Raw genomic sequence first — 22,071 nt, forward strand, 5'->3', positions numbered from 1 at the left:
GTATAAGCTCTTGAGGGCTTCTCTGAGCCTCCCTCAGCCTGAGAGGCTGTCCTAGTCCCCTTTCCCACCCAGCCTTCCTGACCCTGGGGTACACCTGCCTCCCGACACGAGCCCAAGACGCTAACAGAAAGTCTATCTGCCCCCTCTGGGTGGCCCAGCAAATGCCCCCTGGAGAGGGGTCTTGCTGTGGGTGTGAAGGGGCCATCAGAGTTCTTGAAGGGGAAGCCTGCAGGCTGGGAGGCACGCTGATCTGTCCAGGCTGAGCTGCCACCCAGAGCGAGAGGCAGGGCAGGAAGTCCCCGGGCAGCTGGGCCTCACCTGGCGGGGTGGGGACTGTAAGCGAGTTGCTTCGAGAGGATGTGGGAGAAGCGCTGGGGCTGAGGTTCGGGGAAACAGCTGTGAAGACAGACACAAATCGGCTGGCATTCATGAAGGTGTAGGACTTCAACCTGGCAAAGGCATCCTTTTAGGTATTCCCAGGCCCTGGGAACTGGGTCTGCCTTGCTGGGCTCAGGGACTGATGGTGGACTGCCATATGATGCTCCTGTTACAGCCCAACCCCTCCCTGCTGCTGCTCAAGAGATGGGTGCCCTCAGGCCATTTGGGGGTTCGAGGATAGAGTCACACTTCTCAGCCTGCCCGGCCTGACCTCAAGGCACTGTCCAGAAACTGAGGCCTGGCGTTGGTTGGCAGGTACAGCTCCAGAGGCTGCTCCTTCTAGACTTCCCAGGGTGGCCCTGACTTCAAAAGCTCCCCTTGTCCTCCTAAGTACACTTACACACTTGCCCAACTTTTTGCTCAGGAAGAAAAGTGACTCTAGCATAGAGGAAGCAGGAGGATTTCTGGGCCCAGGAAAACCTTCCCTCTAACCCAGAAATTCCCCAAAGACCATCTCCCCTTCCCCAGAGGGCCTAGGATCCTTCCCAGCACCCACAGAGATCAAGGGAAGGGAGCCCAGGACAGAATCCTGACCTCTGCTGAGGAGAGCAGGTGAGTCCAAGGTGACCTCCTCGGAGGTGAGACGCCCACTGCAGCTGGTGCCAGGCCCTTCCCTCCCGACCCTAGAGGGGCTTGGGGCAGCCACCTGTACATCCTGGCCCACCCTACCTGATGGGGAGTCTCCGGGACTGCTCCTGGACTTCCTCCCACGGCGGGTCAGGAATCGCTCACTCACCAACTTGGCTTCTTCCAGCAGCGCCAGGTTTTTCTTCTTGTCCTCCTCTGAGATGCTGATGTCTGGCAGCTGGTCATTCACCAGGTCAATGATGTGCCCCGCGGGGTCTGCAGAAGGAGGGTGAGCTGGGGTGAGAGCCACTGCATCCGTGGCCCCAGGCTGAGGTCATGCCATACCATTCCTCATCCCAGGGACTCTGCCCACAGCTGACCCAGCCAGCCAAACCTCAGCCCAGTGCCATCAAGAGGGTTGCATGGGGACAGACAGTGGCTTCCTCTGCAGGCCTGGCCCCTATGGCTTATGGCCTGTGGTCCTCCATCACAAATGGTCCTGGAGCCATCTCAGGTTCCCAGAATTTTCCTAAACTCTGTCAGGAAGGGAAGGCCACCCAGGAGCCCTACCTCCAGCACCATCTGCGCCCCCAGTGCATTCTTGCTTCTGGCCTGTTTCTTTCACAAGCTAATGCGCTTAAGGTTTGTGAATAAAAGAAGGAGACCAAAGATCATTGGCCACGGCCACAACCCCGTGGCCACCTTCCCTCCAGTCACATTGTTCACCCCATTTTTCTCCAAAACTGCCCCTCTGGATGAGGTGGGTGAACGGCACCACCTCTCACCTGGCTGCTCAGGATCACAGGAGTCACTCCCCACTTCTCCCTCTTCCTCCCTCCCCCAACATCCAATCAGTTGATCAAGTCCTCCCTGCATTTACCTATAAACATCTCTGGAGCCTGTTCCTCATCTCCATTCTTGCTCATTAGCTCTTTTTTTTTTTTTCTTTTTTTGAGACAGAGTCTCACTGTGTGGCCCAGGCTGGAGTGCAGTGGCACAATCTCTGCTCACTGCAACCTCTGCCTCCTGGGTTCAAGTGATTCTCCTGCCTCAGCCTCGCTCTTACTTGTTAGCTCTTTCCTGGACAATTATGTCTTCTACCTAAGAGGTCCCTGCCCTCAGGCGAGCTCCTCCATCCCATCCCCCACTGCCTATCAGAGTGGCTATCAGAGCCACATCTGGCCATGCCATTCTCCACCTCATCTCATGGGGATTTCTCATGCTCCTCAGTGTGGTATCCAAACCCTAAAGTGGGCTCAGCCAGTCTTGCCGGCCCCACATACTCCTCCCAAGTCCCTCCACTTCAGCTGTGCCTGCAGTGAACAGCTCCCACTTCGCCTCCATCAGGTTCCATTCGTCTTTGGGCAGCAGATCCTTGGTTTTCACTTGGTAAAAACCTCTCTGATTCCCCATTAGCTAACCCCCCTCCCCTGTGCCAAGAGTGGGAATGTGGACTAGTCTTGGCCAATCAATGAACAGAATCCCCTTGGCCACAGGGATTGGCTCAGGGATGGCCATGTGAAGCCACTGAGAGGCAATCCTGGTGTGGAGTATATGGGGAAGAAGAACTCTCCACTGATGGCGCGTAAGCTTGGAGTTGCTGGTAGCTATTGGCTACCATGTGTTGAAGAGTCTGCCAAGAAGAAAGCTAACACACGAGAAAAAAGGTTCAAGAGATGGAATGGGACAATTGCTAATAACCCACTTTGAGCACCTGGATCCAGCACTACCTGAAATCACAAGCCCTGGCTTTTGTAAATTTTTTTTGGGCGTGAGGTAGTTTGAGTTGGGTTTCTATCATTTGAAAAAGTCCCAATTGGTACACATGGCAGAGTTTCAGTTGCCAGCAACATGCTCCAGGGAGGTTCCTGCTCTTTCAGTGTGTTTCCTATTCCCCCTGGAATGCCTTTCCTCCCTCGCCTATCTGTCCAGCTCTCTAAGGCACAACTCAAATGCCACCTCCTCTGGAATACCTTCCTAAAACTTCCTCTCCTCAGAGAGACTCGGTCCCCTTCTTGCCTTGGCTGGCCTAGCTCTTCTGTGCAGTCTCTTATCATGCAGTGTCCCAATTATCTGTTCATTTCTCAGTCTCTTCATAGTCTATGAGCAGCATGAAGGCAGGGACCAACTCTATATGAGATCTATGTTCCAACAGCCCAGGGCAGATCGTGAGCCACCATCTGGGGATGAGCAGATGACCAGGGCAGCCGGCCTTACACTCAGGCACCTACTCCAACCTGGATGTGGGCCTCTTTAGCAGAGGCTGGAGGACTCTGCCCCCTAAACCCCAGAAATGAGCTTCACTCAGCTGTTCTTTCTTTCTTTGACTTCTGCATCTTCCTCTTCATGCCCTGGTCTTGTCTTTTGAGCAATGAAAACTGAATTAAATATGCTTCTCCTAGACCCAGACACGGAGGGGCTGATCTACCCTGTCCTGTTGGGCTTATCGGGAGGGAGCGCCTTGAAGAGCAGGAGAGAGGAAGGAGTCAAGCCCAGCCACACTGCCAGACCTCAGTCTTTCTACTCAACATGCCTTAGATTGCCCTGGTCCTTACCCACAGATGTCAGGGAGGCAGTGGACACCTTCAAGTGTCGGTGAGAAAGCCTCTTGTGGGGACTGTGAACTCTGAAAGACAGAACAGTCATCTTGTTCAGAAAATCAATCCACAACTTGAAAATAGGTGAAAATATGCCTGTATATTCTTTTTCTTTTTCTTTCTTTCTTTCTTTCTTTCTTTCTTTCTTTCTTTCTTTCTTTCTTTCTTTCTTTCTTTTTTTTGACTCAGTTTTACTCTGTCACCCAGGCTGGAGTGCAGTGGCGCAATCTCAGCTCATTGTAGCCTCTGCCTCCCAGGTTCAAGCGATTCTCCTGCCTCAGCCTCCCAAGTATCTGAGACTACAGGCATATGCCACCACACCCAGCTAATTTTTGTATTTTTAGTGGAGATGGGGTTTCACCATGTCAGCCAGGCTGGTCTTGAACTCCTGACCTCAGGTGATCTGCCCGCCTTGGCCTCCCAAAGTGCTGGGATTACAGGTATGAGCCACTGTGCCCAGCCAGATGCCTGTATATTCTTTCAAAGTCATCCTAGAACATCATCTTACAAGCTTCTCGAGGGTTTCTCTGACTCTCAACTTGGGAACGTCTTAGAAATGCAAATTCTCAGGCCCCAACTCAGATCAGAAATTCTGGAGGTGGGCCCAGCCAGCTATGATTTTACAGCTCTCCAGGTGATTCTGACGCGTGCTAAAGTTTTCCAACCACTGCCCTAAGAGGATGTGACTTTGACTTACTATTTCCTACTCATTAGGTCCCAGACTCTGAGCTAACATCTAACTTGTAGAAGCCTCATAAAATGTAAATCATTGTTGTCTGACAAAGACGCAGATCATTTCTGTTTGGGAAAAAAGACAAAAATATGGTTTCATTGCCCTGTAGAACATTCACCTATTTTATACCTAACTTAGCAGTTTTATTCCAGCACTTTCCTCCCCACTGATGATATATGTATATCCATTGCTTGTATCCTCCTTTGAACCGGCTTTGTTATCCGGATGCTTCTCGTATTAATGAGGTAAGTAAATCTTTGACATACGCTCAGTATATTTATATGAGAATTATCTTTTTCCTTTTCTTTTTTTTTTTTTTTTTTTTTTGAGACGGAGTCTCACACTGTCACCCAGGCTGGAGTGCAGTGGCGTGATCTTGGCTCACTGCAAGCTCCGCCTCCCGGGTTCACACCATTCTCCTGCCTCAGCCTCCGGAGTAGCTGGGACTACAGGCGCCCGCCACCACACCCGGCTAATTTTTCTGTATTTGTAGTAGAGACGTGGTTTCACTGTGTTAGCCAGGATGGTCTCGATCTCCTGACATCATGATTCACCCGCCTTGGCCTCCCAAAGTGCTAGGATTACAGGCATGAGCCACTGCGCCTGGCCGAGAATTATCTTTTTAACTTTTTGAAAATTAGACAGTCTCATTTCAGCGAGCCCAGTTCGTGGGCTAGTGCTCTGTGAAACCAAGGCGGAGACATTCCTGTACCTGTGAGCCCATGTCCCTGCCAAGAGATCATATTTCACACGCTTTGGCCAGGGGCAGGATTCTACATTCAAACACCTGCACCTTTCATGTTTGGCTGCAAATAGCTGGACAGTTATTATGGGAAACTCTCCTGCGGTGATTTATGCTTTTCTTAAAGGCTAGCCCTTTCCATGGGGGAACAAGTCCTTCTGGGGCCCCTGGGCATTAAATGTTTTAACCTCCACTAGCCCTGCTGGGAGAGGGGGCTGCGAATGGGCTGGAGCCGTCGCAGAGCCAAAAGGACCACATCCAGGAGAGGAAAAATCATTTTAGGAGGAAGATAATGGAAAAATTCCTATTTCTATCTTGTATTTTGAAAAACTGCTTGATTATAGTTTAGTCAATAAAATGATACAAGAAAAAAGAAAAGATTTATTTAAAAATATAGCTGTCTGATCCTCATGTTCTAGGAAATATTGTTTGTCACAATGCAAGGATCAGGCACCTGTACCTGTTGGCCAGGTTTTTGTCGGCTTCTCCTTCTGGTGAAGTGGCATCCCCAGTCAGGACAATCGTGGGAGTTGGACTGCAAGATACTCCTGCGGTAGGAGGACCCTGCTGGTTTAGAACAAAAACACAGAGTTAGGCTTGGGCTGGTGGGACTTCCAGGGACAGGAGCCAGAGCATTTATTCTCACATCATGATGCTCAGAGCCATCTTGATAAGGGGACACATGCAGTTTACTCTTTATTCCCCCAGCTTTATTGAGGTATAGTTGACAAATAAAAATTGTATATATTCAAGGCACACAATGTGATGTTTTCATTACCTTGATACAATGTTTTGATACAATGTGACATATTCACGGCATACAGTGTGATGTTTTGATGTGAAATGATTACCACAGTCAGGCTAACTAATATATCCACCAACTCACATAGTTACCTTTTTGTGTGGTGGACAATACTTAGCAAATTCCAAGTATACAATACATTATTAACTACAGTCACCGTGCTGTACATTAGATCCCCAGAACGTATTCACCTCATAACCAAAATAGTAAGTTGAATTCTTTGACCAACATCTCCCCATTTCTCCCACCCCCAGTCACTGGCAACCACCATTCTACTCTCTGTTTCTGCAAGTTTGACCTTTTAAGATTCTACATATAAGTGAGATCATGCAGTATTGTCTTTCTGTGCCTGGCTTATTTCACTTAGCGTAATGTCCTGCAGGCTCACCCACACTGTTGCAAAAGGTGAGATTTCCTTCTTTTTTCAAGGATGAATAATATTCTTGGGTGTGTGTGTGTGTGTGTGTGTGTGTATCTGTATACAGATACAATATTTTATTGTGTATATATTTTTCACATTTTTTAATTCATCCATTGACAGACATTTAGATTGTTTCCATACCTTGTCTATTGTGAATAGTGCACACATATAGGTTATTTGGATTACTCAGAAAACAAAAAAGGCAGTTTCTCCTTTATTCCCCAGCAGGCCCTCACCTGAGCTTAACACGGTCCACTATTCATGCACTAAGATTAGGGACACTACAAGCTATCCCTGGTTAGTTCTCACTAGCAATGCAGGAAAAGAATGGTACAGAGTCCTCAGATTGAGGCCAGCCTGGCTGGGGAAGAATGATGGCCTGGAGAAGAGGTAGTGGCACCCACACACCCCTGATGTTCCACGACAGTCCTACCTTTGGGTAACTTTGACATTTCAGTAATCGTAATTTGTTAGAAGACTCTCCTGGGGTTTTCTCTTAGGTCCTTCCATCAACTTAAGAGGGTGCCTGTCATTTTCCTTCTCCTCCTTCCCACCCCCTTGACTGGCATGTGCTGCCACTGCTCCCTCTGTGAGCACCTGACTGCCTTTGCCAAAGGCCTGCCTCCTAGCGTCCCAGAGCATGTTGCTGCCACCTCCACTACTGGTGCTGCCTCCCGCAGCTTCAAAGCAGTGGGTGCCCACTGTCCCTATTGCCACTTTCCCTGGTGGGCCAAATCCTTCTAGAGCCCCTGCATATGAAATGTTTTCACCTCCACTAGCCCCACTGGCGGTGGGAGCTGCCAATGGGCTGGAGCCTCTGGCAGAGCCAGGCTGTGTTCTTGAGCCCTCAGTGCGCAGGTGTTGGTTCCCTGCAAGGTAGGGAGGAGGCCCGCTCTCCTTTTGACATTACGCCTTGTTGTGAAATGGGTCTCATACAGTGCTATCTGGACTTCTTAAGTCCCACGGTTTTTAGTGAACCCAGCTTTTCCCATTTTCATCTCTTCCCTTCTTTGGCCCCAAGCATAAGGCCACATGAGCTGGAGAAGTCTCTGGGTGAGAGTCCAGCCTGGGGAGCACCATGCTGCTTCTCTTGTGGAAAGGATGCTTTTATGTGGAAACCCAGAGCCAGATCCTTGAGGAGATGTTCATTGGGCTCTGTGTTCTCATCCGGGAGCTCTTCAGTGCAGAAAGCTACAGTGGCTGAAGGAAGAGGAGGCACCCAGAATCTCCCGGGACATGGAAGGGAAGCTTGGGCAGGGACGTGGGCTGTGTAGAAGCAGAAGGAAGCAGCATTGCCTATTGGAAGGGTCAGACAAACCTGGGCTCAAATTTCAACTACTAGCTATGTGTCGTGGACAAGTTATTTAACCTCTCTATGATCCATGATTATAAAGTCTAACTCACAAGGTTAGTGTGAAGATTAAAAATAACATTGATAAGGTACCTATTGCATGATTGATATTTTTATTTATTTAATTTATTTAGTTTCTTCAGTGCAGTGGCACAATCATAGCTCGTTGTAGCCTCTGCCTCCTGGGCTCAAGTGATTGTCCTGGTTCAGCCTCCTGAGTAGTTGGGACTACAGGCGTGCACCACCACGCCTGGCTGACTTAAAAATTTTTTTTTTAGAGACAGGGTCTTACTATGTTGGCCAGGCTGGTCTTGAACTTCCAGAATCAAGCGATCTTCCCACGCCTGCCTCTGAAGGTGCTGGGATTAAAGGTGTGAGCCACGATGCCAGGCCATGATTGATATTCTTAATGTGCTAAGCATCTAGCATATGATTAATATTTTAAATAAATGTTTATATTACTTTAGATTTCTTTCTCTTTCAACAAACACTTTATGGTTATCCACCATGTGCCAAAAGCAACTTGAGATATGAAGAGAAGACCCTAAAGGGCTCGCAGTCAAGCAAGGGATACAGGGAAGTAACTCATAATAAATATAAGGTAACAAGGGATGGACCACATTCTGTGAAAGCTCAGAGGAAGGAAAAGAAAACTCTTTAGTGAGGGGAGTTAAAGAAGACTCTATAGAGGAGTGGACATTTGAGCTAGGTCTTGAAGGATGAATAGGAGCTTGCACGACAAAGATGTTAGAGGACAAGATTTGGCCAAAGGGAATCGCATTAGCAAAAGGCATTACTGGGAATCAGGGATTTGTCAGTGTAGCTGGTGCAGGTGCATGGACTATGACATGTGAGATAGGAGAGGTCAGGGCTGGGGGAATTGTGAAACTACAATAAGAGATTGAGCCAGCTTCTGAAGGACCTTGAAGCTACTCTAATGAGTTTGGTCTTTATGGTTTTGGAGATGGGAAGCCCTGAAGGTTAGGCTTGAGAATAACTTAACTACCCAAAGGGAAATACAGAAATGTTGACAGCAGATCATCCATGCATCCCTCTATTCACACTGGTTGAGATGACAGAAGAGGCCCAGTTATTAGAACATCCATCATCCCCTATAGGAATTCTGAGGAGCTCCCTGGTAAATAGGAGCTGTGTCTCCATTTGGAAACCTAGAGTTGGCCAAGAGGGAGTGACAAGAAGTCGGCACGTGCTTGTGGCTGAAACCAAGACTGGCTGACCTGTCCTCATGATCCCAGAGCTCCAGTCCCTCTGAGGACACAGATACCCATCCTTCTGTCAAGGACTCCCCCTAGAAGAGACACCCAGGGAGTTTTCTGAAAAGCAACAACTCATTCTCTGGATAGTATGCCTTGATGGGCTGGTGATAAGCTTGTCCTCCTGTGGCTTTATCCCTCTGTTCCTATAATGGCACAATGGCCAAAGGCCTGCTCTCTCTCACAGGAAGATTATGCAAGTAAAAAGAAATGAAGAATGTGCATGCACTTTGATAAGTGTCATATGGTCTACAAGTACCCTTGAGTCATGATTATTATTAAAATGAATGACGGCTCTATTCAAGGTGAGCCAGTTTTTCCCATCTTTTGTTCAGTGGGCTCCCCTGGTGGGGGGCCAGCAAGCAGCAGAGGCTGGGGTTTCCAGGGGACCAGAAGGGAAGTGGAACAATGATCTGGGGCCCCGAGGACATGCAGTGGAACAGTATTCACAAGGGCTAGGGAGGTTAAGGGGAAGCAGTGTGTCAAATGGCAGGTAGCCAGATAGAGGGGGCAGCAGGCAGGGCCAGGGGCAGGTGCCAAGCTAAATGGGAGAGCCAGGGAACAAGAAGGAATAGGGAGTTTTCTACTGTGTGAGTAGGTTTTCTGGTGAGTAGGAAGAGCTGAAGTCTTTCCAGAGGAATCTCTTCACATCATTAAAAAGGAGTAGCATTAGCAAAAGGCACTACTGGGAATCAGGGATTTGTCAGTGTTTCTGGCAGGTGTGATCTCTTGGATGTCAATTAAGCAATCAGCATCCTCTGACGCATATTCTGAGCTCAGAGGTGCAAATTAGAGACCCATGTGCCTGTTTGCTAGTAGTGTTTACAAGTTTTTAAATTAGTTATCAACATTCCATAATTGTAAGAATTCACATAAAGGTCTGGATAGCCTGCTTTTCCTTAAACTGAAAGATCAAACAATCTTAGGCCCACATTTCTGCAGAGTAACCAGGTTTGAGCTATCCTAAATTGGCTTTCTTCAGTGATTTGTGCTCCCTGGCCCCAAATGCATCTGAGTTACTGCCCTGTGTCATGTAGTTTTCATCCTGGCCTGGTTTTCCAGAGCACAGGAGGTTTGTGCTTAAAATCTCTCCCACCCACATCATCTGGGCAGCCTCATGCCTATCACCACGGGAACGCCAATGGAAACTCTGACTGTGCTTATAGCATGTGCGGGCTTCTTTCCCTGGATTTTATTCTGACCGTGAAAATTTGAGTTCTGAAAGTTGCCTTTTTCATGTCTGTCATATTTAGAGAATTTCTTTCTTGTATGAGTCCTCTGATGAACAAGAAGAAATGCATTTTGTCTAAAATATCACTTTTACATGCATTCTATCATATGGTTTCCACCACTCCTTGTGGTGGGGCTTTACAAGTTCCTGGCATGCATTGATGAGGATAAGCTGTGTCTATTTAAAGGTGCAGGATGGGCCAAACATGAGCTAATTCCATGTTGTATTCTGAAAAAATAATTGTGGTGGTATTAGGAGAGTTATAGCATATATCCATTTCTAACAGTTTCATATATTCAGGCTGCTAAATAAGTAAAATACATATTTTATTTTATTTTTATGTATTGTTTTGAGATGGAGTCTCACTCTGTCTCCCAGGCTGGAGTGCAGTGGTGCGATCTTGGCTCACTGCAACCTCCGCCTCCCGGTCAAGCAATTCTCATGCCTCAGCCTCCCGAGTAGCTGGGATTACAGGCGTGCACCACCATGCCCAGCTAATTTTTGTATTTTTAGTAGAGATGGGGTTTCACCATGTTGGTCAGGCTGGTCTCCAACTCTTGGCCTAAAGTAATCTGCCTGCCTTGGCCTCCCAAAGTGCTGGGATTACAGGCGTGAGCCACCATGCCTGGCCTTTGTTTATTGTTAATCTTATTGACACTATCTACTTCTCAAAGCAACTTAAAGTAACCAACAATAAAATATAAGATATGAAAACATGAGACTATATAAATGGGGGAATGATGGATGATTTGACAAACATAAATATCCCTAGCAGACAAAGAGAACCTCATGCTCCTAACCGTCTATGGTTGGGAGTTGTGGTTAAACTATTTGCCCTGAAACCTAATGAAGCTGTGATCCACGTGGCGCAGACTCTGAGAAGGCTCGCCTTACGGAACTGTTCAACAGAAAGAAAACCAGCATAGAAGGAACTTCATTCTTTACTCTCACCTCTCAAAGAACATGAAAGGGGAACAAATCTTCACTCCCATCCTGACCTCTCCTCTGCCCTTTTCTCTTTCCTTCACGTTTCTCACGCCCCCTCTCTGATGACTCTTCCCCTGCTTGCCTCCCTGCCCAGATCCTCTGTCCACCTTCTCTCTTTCTCCCGCTCCAGCCTTTACTCCCCCAGCTCCATCCAGTTATTTTTTGTGCAGATTGTCTTCATTTGTTTGTATGATTGACTCACAAACATTTACTGAAGAGTCTTACAGAGCAAAGACCTTCTTGGAGAAGAGAGGGGCACTGGGCTAGCAATGATCAGATTCTGTTTGGCGTCCAAGAAAGGGATGTGGTCTGTGAACACTCCCACATTATTGGACCTTATTCTGTCCAATCATCTGGCAAACATTTATTGAATGCCTATTGTGGCCAGGGTCTATGCTAAGGTCTGGGAAGACAAAGGTGAACTGAGCGGGCCTCTGCAATGCTTCCCATTCATTAGCATGACGGAATGGGGAGAGAAGGGGAAGTAACCTCCACTGCTATTACTAATAGTGTCCTCGGTGTTGATACCTACCAGGTAAATGGGTACAAGGCACTGGAGTGAGCTGCCTTCTGATAGGAGCTTTCTCTGCTTGCTGGCTAATGGCTACTTGAAGCAAAGCTCTCCTGACTGTAGGCATCTCACTGGGGAGGAGGACCAGGGCAGAGGTGCCCATACAAAAAGGCAGAAACAAGCCATGGGTGGCAAGTGCCAAGCAGGTAACCGCAGACACTCACAATTCCAAGTGGCTTACAAAGCAGGAAGCATAAAGCGATTAGGAGGAAATCCTCTAATCCCTTGATGGAACATCCTGGAAGGTTCTTCACTCTTGCCTTCTAATGTGTGCAAAATACACAACTCATAAAATCATAGTGTTCTTTCCCTCATCAGCTCACAGAATCGTTGAGCAAGCTCTGGGCAACTTCTCCTTTTCTGCAAAACTGTTTTTGTGTGAACATTCAGGTCTTGTGGGGGCTGTTTTTCACTCTGTCAGGGACTGGGGAGACAGTAATCCAGGAGAGAGTGTGTGGGAAGATTCTAGGGGCCCTCTGGGGTGAATTCTGCCAGATTTTAATGCAGTGCACACACGCATCCCTGCTCCCATTCTGAGCTGTCAAACACAAGGCAGGCCTTCAAGAAAGCTTGGGAGAGCAGTAAGACCAAATATCGTTGGCCAGGCAACGTACTGGCTTAGGGGCTTCAGGGCCTCAGGCTCAGAAGCCACACTACCTTATGGTATACTTTTTAGCTGGATAACCTTGGGCAAGTTATCTTGCCTCTCTGTGCCTCAGTTACCTAATCTATAATGGAACTATCTCACAGGGTAGTTATAAGAATTAAACAAGTTGATATAGAAATAGGATTTCTGGATAAAGCACAGGATGCCCCAGTTATATTTGAATTTCAAATGTACAACAGATAATTTTTAGTATGTGTGTCTCAAATATTCCATGGACATAACTGTATTCTCTCTCTCTCTCTCTCGACTGAATCTTGCTATGTGCCCAGGCTGGTCTCAAATTTCTGGGCTCAGGTGATCCTCTCACCTGAGTAGCTGGGACTGCAGGTGTGAGCCACCATGTACAGCATATAATCATATTTTCATTTTCCAAATCTGGCAGCTCTAGATGGCAAGCCTGTGGAAGGGCACCTAGCACTGAGCAAATGCTCACTAAGCATTAGATGTTATGTTCCCTTATTATTCCCTTTGGGATTGAATTAATGACTTTGGCATTTGGTTTTGAAAAGATTGTTGCTCTTAGTTCTGGGTCTCCTCAACCATTTGGAGTTAAATTGGGAGAGCCCAGCCCCTGTGGTCACGGTGCAATGGAGCATCTCTCCTGGGGCATCTGACCACATAAGCCCAAGTGATCAAGGACCCACCACCAAGGCCAGCTTCACCCGGCTCCACTCCCTCTCTCACCCTCTGCTTCTCAAACCAATCAATGCCCTTTGTGGGTTACAGACATGGAAGCACAGAAACAAATATGGCTAGAGGGAATTGGCAGTTACTCAGGCCCACTGTGCGGTGGGCCCTGTCCCAGACCCCCCTCGTGTTTTCTCACCGAATCCTCCCAGAAACTCAGTGGGTAAACCTGAGGACACCATCTACAAACTGGGGGTGATAATGCCTCCCAAACTCATAGAATTGTGAAGAGGAAACGAGAAGATGAAAGTGAAGGCCATGAGCACGGGGTAGAAGATTGATATCTTTCTTTTTTCTCTTCTGCTTTTCTATTTTGATCTCCACTTTATCAATGCAAAAACTGACTTGTCCAGGGCTGTGCTGCTTGTAAATAGGGGAAGTGACTGAACACAGGCTGTGTCCTTCCCACGACACCACGCTGCTCTTAAAGCTGCATCCCCAGTTTTTGGTCTCACCTCCCCTGGTTCCTGGTGCCCTGCTGGCCTCTGACACTCTTATTCTTCCAAGCTGCACTCTCCTTCACAGAAGGTACCTCTTCCTCCAGGAAGCCCTCAAACCAGCACAAGGCTGAACACACAGCTGGAGAAAAGGACAGCATGGGCAGAGGATGCCCTTGGCTCACTGCCCTTCTCACTCATCCATGGGCCCAGCCTCCCTGGGGGTCCATTTCCCTTCCCTGGAATCAGCCAAGCACTGAGGGCTGGGTCATCTCCCAGCAAGCTCACCCTCTAATAAGCCAGCAGGCCACATTTTGTTCTCCTTAAATAAATCTTATAGAAACATTTAAATGTTTATTTCACTCATAGATTCTCAGGAATGCACAATAGTTTTCCTAACCGCCTGGGCACAGGGATAAATATAGGCCAGTGTCATAGATGGGAATATTAGCTTCCTTTCCCCAGAGTCACATGGCTAGGCCCAGGCTAGGAAACTGTAAGGAACAGCCCCAGGCCCAGCTCCAGCCCACTCCAGCTCAGGCAGGCATGGGGGGTTTAGATCCTGTAGATGGGCGCTGGCAGACAGCCCAGGAGAGGAGGACCCTGCTGGAAGGCAATGTGGGCTAGTGAAGAAGTCGGGTAGGCCTAGACCAGAATCCCACCTGGGTGACCTTGGGCAAGTTACTAGTTACTAAACTTCTCTTTCATGGTCTAAAACATTACATAGAGCTAATAATCACTATTCTCTAGGCTTGTTTTAAGTATTAAATGAGAGAAAGCAATAATAATGATGGTGAAAGTGGTGGTGGTGGGTGCGCGCTGTGAGACTGTATCCCCAGATCCCTGTCTTGTAGCCTGGAGGGCAAACAGGGACTGCCTTGGTAGAGAGGAGATCCAGCAGCAAAAGCAGCCAGTGCTCTTACAACAGGATAAAAGGACTCTCTGGGCCAGGCACGGTGGCTCACGCCTGTAATCCCAGCACTTCGGGAGGCCGAGGCGGGTGGATCACAAGGTCAGGAGATCGAGACCATCTTGGCTAACACAGTGAAACCCCATCTCTACTAAAAATACAAAAGCGAAATTAGCCGGGCGTGGTGGCGGGCGCCTATATTTCCCAGCTACTCGGGAAGCTGAGGCGGGAGAATGGCGTGAACCCGGGAGGCGGAGCTTGCAGTGAGCCGGATCGTGCCACTGCACTCCTCCAGCCTGGGCGACAGAGTGAGACTCCGTCTCAAAAAAAAAAAAAAAAAAAAGGACTCTCTGGGGACTTGAAAGAAAATGATTATCCCAGCGGCAAGTCCTAGGGGCACAGGAGAGAGCAGAAGTGCCTCTGCTGAGTTCTGCTGGAGATGGGGCTCCTCCCTGCCAAGCACAGAGGGCCAGTTCCCTGGCTCCCCAAAGGCTCCCTGGTGTCTGCCCTATAGGCCCTCCCTTGCACCAAGGGCCTGCTCTGCCTCTGGTGGATCCTCTTTCCTGCCATTGTCCATTTATTTCTAGAAGTCAGATATAAAGAACAACTGCCTTGTTCATCACTGTTTTTACTCTCATGCCAACAGACTCTGGGAGTGTGGAAAAGCACACAATATATGTTAGCTTTATTCCAAGGAGAGTAACTCAGCTAGTCGTTCATCCGTCATATCTTCTATCCTCCCTTCCTTCCTCCCTTCCTAACACTACTCCACCCTCCATTTCTTCTGCCTTTTTAATGCAGTCATTTAATCACCTAGCCAGCCAATTATCTACCCAACCTATTACAACACAATCAAGCATCCATCCACCTTTCCATCCATCCATCCCTCCCTCCCTCCCTAAGCTCCAACCGCATGCTGGAGCCTATGCTTATGGGTGGAGATACACATGTGAAAGGCACAGTCTGTGGCCCCCAAGTAGCTCACACATAGCCTGATGTGTGGAGACAGAAAAACAAAGAACAGCAATCTGTTTCATTGCTCACAATAGGAACTAAGGGAAAACAATTTTTATATGCATTTCTGACTGTCTGTAACCGTCAACATTTCTAAAACACTTTCTGCCTTGTTTTAGGCACTTCTATGCTAAATTCTCACAGCTCTTACCCTGTGACCAGAACCACTAGAGGCCAGCCTGGTGGAACTGTCCTCTTGAGCTCTTTTTTATAATGATGGAGCATCAAGCACCTGTTTCCCATGCATGGGACCTCTGGTGTCCTAGCTAGGGCCAGGAAAGGAAGGAAAACCTGGCAGGATGACATCAGTGGGAAACTTGAGTTTGAATCTCTATTTGACCACAGCACAGCTAGGTGATCTTTGACAATTACATAAACTCTCAGAGACTCCATTTCTTCATCTAAAAAATAGAGATAATAATATCTACCTTGGAGGGATTAGACCACATACCAGGTGCCCAGTAGTTGCTACCATTATCTTGTATACCAGATACTAATATTTTATTGATAATTTATTTTAAATTATTTTATTGAAGGCCTTAATTGAGGCTGTTCTTGCAAAGGATGTGATGAGATAAGTAGAAATGAACTCAGAGAAGATGAATTCAAAATCCTCGATGGGAGCATCCAAGTACTTCCTGGTTTCTGGTGAGTATAGTGCCCTTACCTGCCTGTTTTCTCATCTATAAAGTGGGATAACCATCATGCCTGTGTCTTGGAGTTGTTGTGAGGTTGCTATGTGTAAAGTGCCTAGAGCAGTGCCTGGCACATGGGAGGCACCGTACGAGGGTTCTCACTGGGGAAGCTGGGGGCAGGGGGATCCCTACTCTACACAGTCCTTACCAGGTTCCAAGTGTTTTACATGCTTTATCTGTTTCCTCTTCATCTCATTCCTGACAGATAATTGATCCTTTGGGTCATACACCTTTTCTCTAGTCGGGGAGCACACGGTTCCCAAGGAGTTTCCAGGGAGGTACAGGCAGAACCTCTCTGTTGGCCAGTGAGGACAGGGCTTGAACAGCCAAAAGGAGTCAAATGGATAGAGAAGCTGGCAATCTGCCTTCAGCAGTAAAGTATATGGCTAAACTCGAGATATTCCCATAGACAGCACAGAACAAGTCTCCTCCAGGTCCTGATGGGAGAAGGCCGTGGGAGAACACAAGAGCAAATTGGATCTGACAGAACTGGCATTTGGTAGTAAATCTACCAGGAAGTGAGCTTCCTGAGAACAGGACCTTAGTTAGTTAATGCTCAATAAACATTTATTGAGCAAATTCAATAAACATTGACTGAGTAAATGTACTTCAGTTCCTCGATTCCGTATATTGAGTACCTACCATGTGTATGTGAATAGTCATCCCTTGCCTCTGTGCTCAAACTCTATTGCATATAATGGGGTATTTTTGGAATAGAAATAGGAAAACAATTAATTATAGCCCATTTCCTCAGCTTACAACCATGAGGCAGTGGAATCCGGGCCTTGCTATTTCCCTATTATGTGATTTTCAGCAACTGGCTTAACCTTTCCAAGCCTCAGTATCCTGATCTGTGAAATGTGCATAGTCATCACTACCATGTGCGACTGTGTTCTGAAGGTTAAATGCCAGAAAACACTGGGAACCTGTGTGTTAGTTTCTTTCCCTGCATCTGGATAAGATACCTAACTGCTTGAAATTCACACTTTCATGGGGGTGACTCTCTCTGCTCTGTCTACCTCACAGTGGTTTTGCACTTGCAATGTCATTGCACTTGCAGTGACACATGTGGAAACTTTTTGCAAACTGTTTTGTGCTATAGGGACTGAGCGCCTATTGTGAGCTAAGTACTTTGCTCATCACTTTATAGATATTATTCCGGTAATTAAAGTCAAGCTGCCTGGGTTTGAATTTAGCCTCAACCACTTCCTTAGCTATGTCACCCACTGCACATTACTTTTCTGTGCTTAAATTCTTTATCTGTTAGTGGAAATACTAATAGTTTTCCCAGGAGTATTGTGAGAATTAAATGAGATAATGTAACATATAAAACAAGCCTAATATGGTACCTGGCACATAGTAAGTTCTCCATAAAGGTTAGCTGTTGTTAGTGGTTATTCCTATAACTCTTAGTTTCTAGATGAGGAAACTGGGGCAAGGAATAATGAGGAATCACTTATCCAAGGTAGCAGTCAAGGATGTGAAGCCCAAGTTCTTCCTGCTCTGCCATGCTGCTTATACCTTACATTTCTATGAGCCTTTCCTGTACCTTCTGGAACTCCCTGGCTGCTTGGTCATCCTCCTCTTCTTAAAGGACAGCCAGGTTGGCTCTGAGCCCAGCCCACTGACTGAGGGTGTAAGCCAGGATAGGCCTCCTACAACCCTTGTCCACTGTTTTTACTCTCATGCCAACAGACTTTGGGAGTGTGGAAAAACACAGTATGTGTTAGCTTTATTCCAAGGAGAGTAACTCAGCTAGTCATTCATCCATCATATCTACTATCCTCCCTTTCTTCCTCCCTTCCTAACATTAGTCCTCCCTCCATTTCTTCTGCCCTTTAGTGCAGTCATTTAATCATCTAGCCAGCCAATTATCTACCCAACCCCAGATTTGTTATGGTGGCACTTAAATCAGTCCCCATTTCTGAGCCAAAAGAGGAGGAAGGCCAGCACCTCCATAGCCAGAGGTTCTAGGTGCTCCACAAGCAGATCCCTTCCTATAAGGGCCACACAAACAAGACTGCTTCTCCAGAGCACGCTCCAACCTCATCTCAGTTACTTAAAAGTAAAGGGAGGGGAGGGGCGCAGATGCCACTCATCACTGGAGTGCTGCAGTGACCTTAAGTCACAAGAGCTACTGCGTAACAGGGCTGAGCATCCATGTCTGCCTAGAGCATCAACGAATGAAACACAAAGTGGATGCTCGGAGAGACCCAGAGTGCCTCATGCATGTGGCCTAAACCAGGCAATAGCATGGCGGCCTGTGTTTCTAGGAGTTAATGTGCCCTTCCCCTTCCTCAATGTGTCCATGTCCCTTCCTCATTCTCCTTCAGCTAAGCAATCAGACAGCCCACTCAAGTTAAAGTTGGGCTGTTTGATTACCTGACTGAAGGAGAATGAGGAAGGGGCATAGACAGGCATGTGACATGCAGCTTTGGTTGCTGGCCCCACGAGCTTGTGCTCCTGAGGGGCTGGCAGGCAGAAGGGGTTTGGTGGTGCTTTGGCATTCCCCTGACAGCGAGCTCTGAAGTTGGCCCTTCTGAGGTGAGTGGCTTTGGGAACACAGGACAATGTACTGTTGGCCCAGGTCCCAGAGCTCTCACAGAGGACCCAGGGGCAGTAACAGTGCTCAGTGCGGGTATGGACTAAGCATGGGCTTTGGGGTCAGGCTGCCTGGGCCCAGATCCTGGGCCTGCCACTTATGAGCTATGTGACCTTGGAGGAAGGTAGTTAATTTCTTTGTGCCTCAGTTTCCTCAGCTATGAAATGGGAATGATAATACCTACCGTAAGGCTAATTATATGTTAAATGAGTTAATATGGTAGACGAGTATCTGGCACAGGGTTAGCTATTATTATTAAGTGGCTTTGTGTGCAGTGGAGGTAGGGGAACAGGGGGAGGTGGTAGCTGGGTGCTGGAACGGGTGATATGAAGAGGTGAAGTCTACTTATGAGTTCACACTGACCTGCCCCTGGGGGCTTCTAAAACCCTTTGGAGGAGGATGGGAGTTGTTCAGGTGGAAGCTAGAGCCGGTGAAAATTGGGCTCTTACAGCTAACGTGAGCCTCTTTGTACCCTCAGGTTTACAAGGCACTTCAGAGGATGCTGCACTGTCCGGGTGAGTCAGCTTCCTACTGTGGCTGCTGGTCACAGTCCAGGAACTCATCTAGGCATAGGTAAGATTGCATCTGGAGCCTGGGGCCAGGTCTGGGGCCCTACAGTAAGGCGGAGATGGGCTGGTATGTGTCCTGAGCGGAGGTTAGGAAGGCTCTGAACACTGTCATGGGAGCAAAGACTGAAGAAACTAGAGAAAAAGAGACTCTGAGAAGACTCAGAACTGCCTTCCTGCATCTGTAGGATTTCACCCCACTATAGGTTGTATGGAGGGCAGAACCGCGGGAGAGTCTTGGGGGAGGCAGATTCCAGCTTGACCAGGACAGAGCTGGCCAACCAGTGCACAGGCTTCCTTGGGAGGCGGTGAGCTTTTCATTATAGAAATATTCCTACAGATTCCTACCCTGGGCCCGGTGGCTCACGCCTGTAATCCCAGCACTTTGGGAGGCTGAGGTGGGCAGATCACTTGAGGCCAGGAGTTTGAGACCAGCCTGGCCAACATGGCGAAACCCCATATCTACTAAAAATACAAAAATTAGCCAGGCGTGGTGGTGCAGGCCTGTAGTCCCGGCTATTCGGGAGGCTGAGGCACAAGAATCATTTGAACCTGGGAGACAGAGGTTGCAGTGAGCTGAGATCACACCAATGTACTCCAGCCTGGGTGACAGAGCAAGACTCCGTCTCAAAAATACAAAGATATATTCCTACAGATTCCTAAGACCTACCTCAAGAGATTCCAATTCAGTAGGTCTTGGATGGCTGAGGAATCTGGTGTTCAAAAAATTCCCAGGGTGACTGAGTGGGGCTCACGTTATAGAGAGCTTTGCCTGCCTGGGCGGAGCTTAGATGTGACCTGGGATTCTTCTAGCACTGGCAGTCTGTCATTCTGTGGTCCCCTCAGGTCCCAGGCTTGTGTTCTGACAGCTTCTATTCCTGCTAGAACCCCTTGGCTACAAACTCTTCCCTTTGAGTCTCTCCCTGTTCAAGGGCCAATGCAGAAAACCCCACTCGGGACATAGCCTTACAAAGTGCATTGTTGGGGGGCTTTTTGTGGTATTTGATTGCAGCTTCTGATTAAGGAACTGAAGAGTACGTCTGTCTGTGCATGCCTGTGTATCTGCGTGTGTGTCTGTGTGTGTGTATGTGTGTGTACGTGCAGAAAGAGAAACAGGATCTAGTCCTACAGATTTTGTGTTTGTGTGTGAGAAGGCCTCGGCTAGTGCTCATGCCAGTGATGGGAAATAGGGGCTGGGACCTGAGGAATCACAACTAGGGCTGGACCCCGGGGAGCTGTAAACTTAGAAGGATGCTCTGTTCTTTGCCTGCTTCACAGACTGGGAATTCAGGAAGGATTGGGACTTCCAGCCGAGTCATCCTGGCCAACCCCGCTTCCTTGGCTGCCTGGCCTCAGATGCTCCCAGGGACTCAGGTTCCAGCCCCCTGAAGGCTCCAGGCCAGCTCCTGAGGCCTGACCTTCCCGAGGCCGTGACTACCTGAGAAACCCAATGTGGGTGGTCTGGTGGGTGCAATAGTGGGAGAAGCACTTTACTCACCATGCCTGGTTGCCTTCTGAGAAGCTCTGAAATGTCCAGGGCGTGGCAGTAAGGGAAGAGGGTAAAAGAAAGTTGAGTTTGATGTGGCCTTTGGTTGGGGGGGTCTGAACTGCCCCAGCTTCATGGTCCCTCAGGCTATAGAAGGCACTTGAGGGCTGGGCTGAACAGGCAGAGTCTAGGAGGCAGCAACTAACCCTTGTACTGGGTAACACATAAGAAACCAGCAGCACAGCAAAGTTAACAGACTTGGTCTCAAAGTTTCTTGGCCAAGACAAGGTCTCTTGACCAGAATGTAGAGGAGCTGGGATTGAAGCCCAGCTTCGTATGACTGCACGGTTTATATTCTTAAATCCTGTGCTACGTATCCTCCCTGATAGGACCTGGGCTTCTTGGCTCCCGGCTCCCCTGAATTCCTGCTGGCCTTCCTAACCATCACAGCTTCAAAACGCATATAGGTACAGTGCCATTAGGTTGGCATGATGAATTTCTAGAGGTTGTCACAATGGGGGGAGGGTTCCATGAGCTTGCCTGCCACAAAGTTGAGAGTAAGTGATCCCTGATTGGCTAGTGGGAGCTCCAAATTCCAGTTCCCCACAAGTTCAGTCTCCCTGTGACCCTGAGCCAGAACTAGACTCTTATTAAATAACAGATGGTCTCTGAAGGCCCTTCAAGTGCCATGATTCTCTCTGTGCCCATGGGAAATCAAGACTATAGAGAGAATGTTTGCAGGTACTGATAGCTTCTGCATTATTGGGGCCCAGCAGAAGGACCCATGAGGGAAGAATACATGAGTGAACATTATTTTTACAAATGGGTAGATTCTTAGTGAACATTCTCATGTTATGATTACATTTGTTTTCTTACACATTACAACTCTGGGAACTTAAATAACAAACACTTTAAAAAGAATGGCCCTTTGGATCTCCATATCCCAAACCCATGGGATCAACATGTTGTAGAACTTGGCAGTCTTGTGGGTGGGGAGATGCCCTTCCCTTGAATATCTAAGTGACAGTTGTTTATGTTGTCTTGTTTTGTGTTTCCTGAGGATATACTTTGAAAGAACTTTTAATTATAAAGCATTGTAACCAGGAAGAACTTAACTCAATATAAAAGCCTGTCTTCACTGACAGCAGAGGTGCATCTTTGCTGATCTTTTATTATCTTATATTTTAGGAATGCTTTTAGTCTTGGGGCAGCTATTTGGGGGAGTTGCCCAGGATTTAAGAGCTACATTTTGCCTGAGAATCTGATTCAAGGGTACTACCATTGTTAGTGAAG

The 22,071-nt window shown here is 47.8% G+C and overlaps 1 protein-coding gene and 1 long non-coding RNA gene across 13 annotated transcripts in view; one reads left to right on the forward strand and one right to left on the reverse strand.

Moving 5' to 3' along the window:
* Window positions 1-22,071, forward strand: part of LOC129525359 (uncharacterized) — a 110,286-nt gene that overhangs the window by 87,181 nt on the left and 1,034 nt on the right. Inside the window, exons 2-3 of the long non-coding RNA XR_008669630.2 lie at window positions 15,966-16,077; window positions 19,205-19,299. This is a non-coding gene — a long non-coding RNA (uncharacterized lncRNA). The remainder of the gene's footprint in view (window positions 1-15,965; window positions 16,078-19,204; window positions 19,300-22,071) is intronic.
* Window positions 1-22,071, reverse strand: part of IRAG1 (inositol 1,4,5-triphosphate receptor associated 1) — a 157,732-nt gene that overhangs the window by 57,402 nt on the left and 78,259 nt on the right. For 6 of the 12 annotated variants that reach the window (XM_055355434.2, XM_055355435.2, XM_055355440.2 and 3 more), the window contains 4 exons: window positions 5,538-5,644; window positions 3,561-3,631; window positions 1,108-1,281; window positions 319-396 (listed from right to left, as the gene is read on the reverse strand). In XM_055355434.2, the coding sequence (XP_055211409.1) occupies window positions 319-396; window positions 1,108-1,281; window positions 3,561-3,631; window positions 5,538-5,644 (430 nt within the window). Of the gene's footprint in view, window positions 1-318; window positions 450-1,107; window positions 1,282-3,560; window positions 3,632-5,537; window positions 5,645-22,071 lie in introns of those variants that run through there. The other 6 variants (XM_055355437.2, XM_055355436.2, XM_055355444.2 and 3 more) reach the window with 2 other exon arrangements.

Source organism: Gorilla gorilla, chromosome 9 (assembly GCF_029281585.2).
Source record: "Gorilla gorilla gorilla isolate KB3781 chromosome 9, NHGRI_mGorGor1-v2.1_pri, whole genome shotgun sequence".
NCBI lineage: Eukaryota > Metazoa > Chordata > Mammalia > Primates > Hominidae > Gorilla > Gorilla gorilla.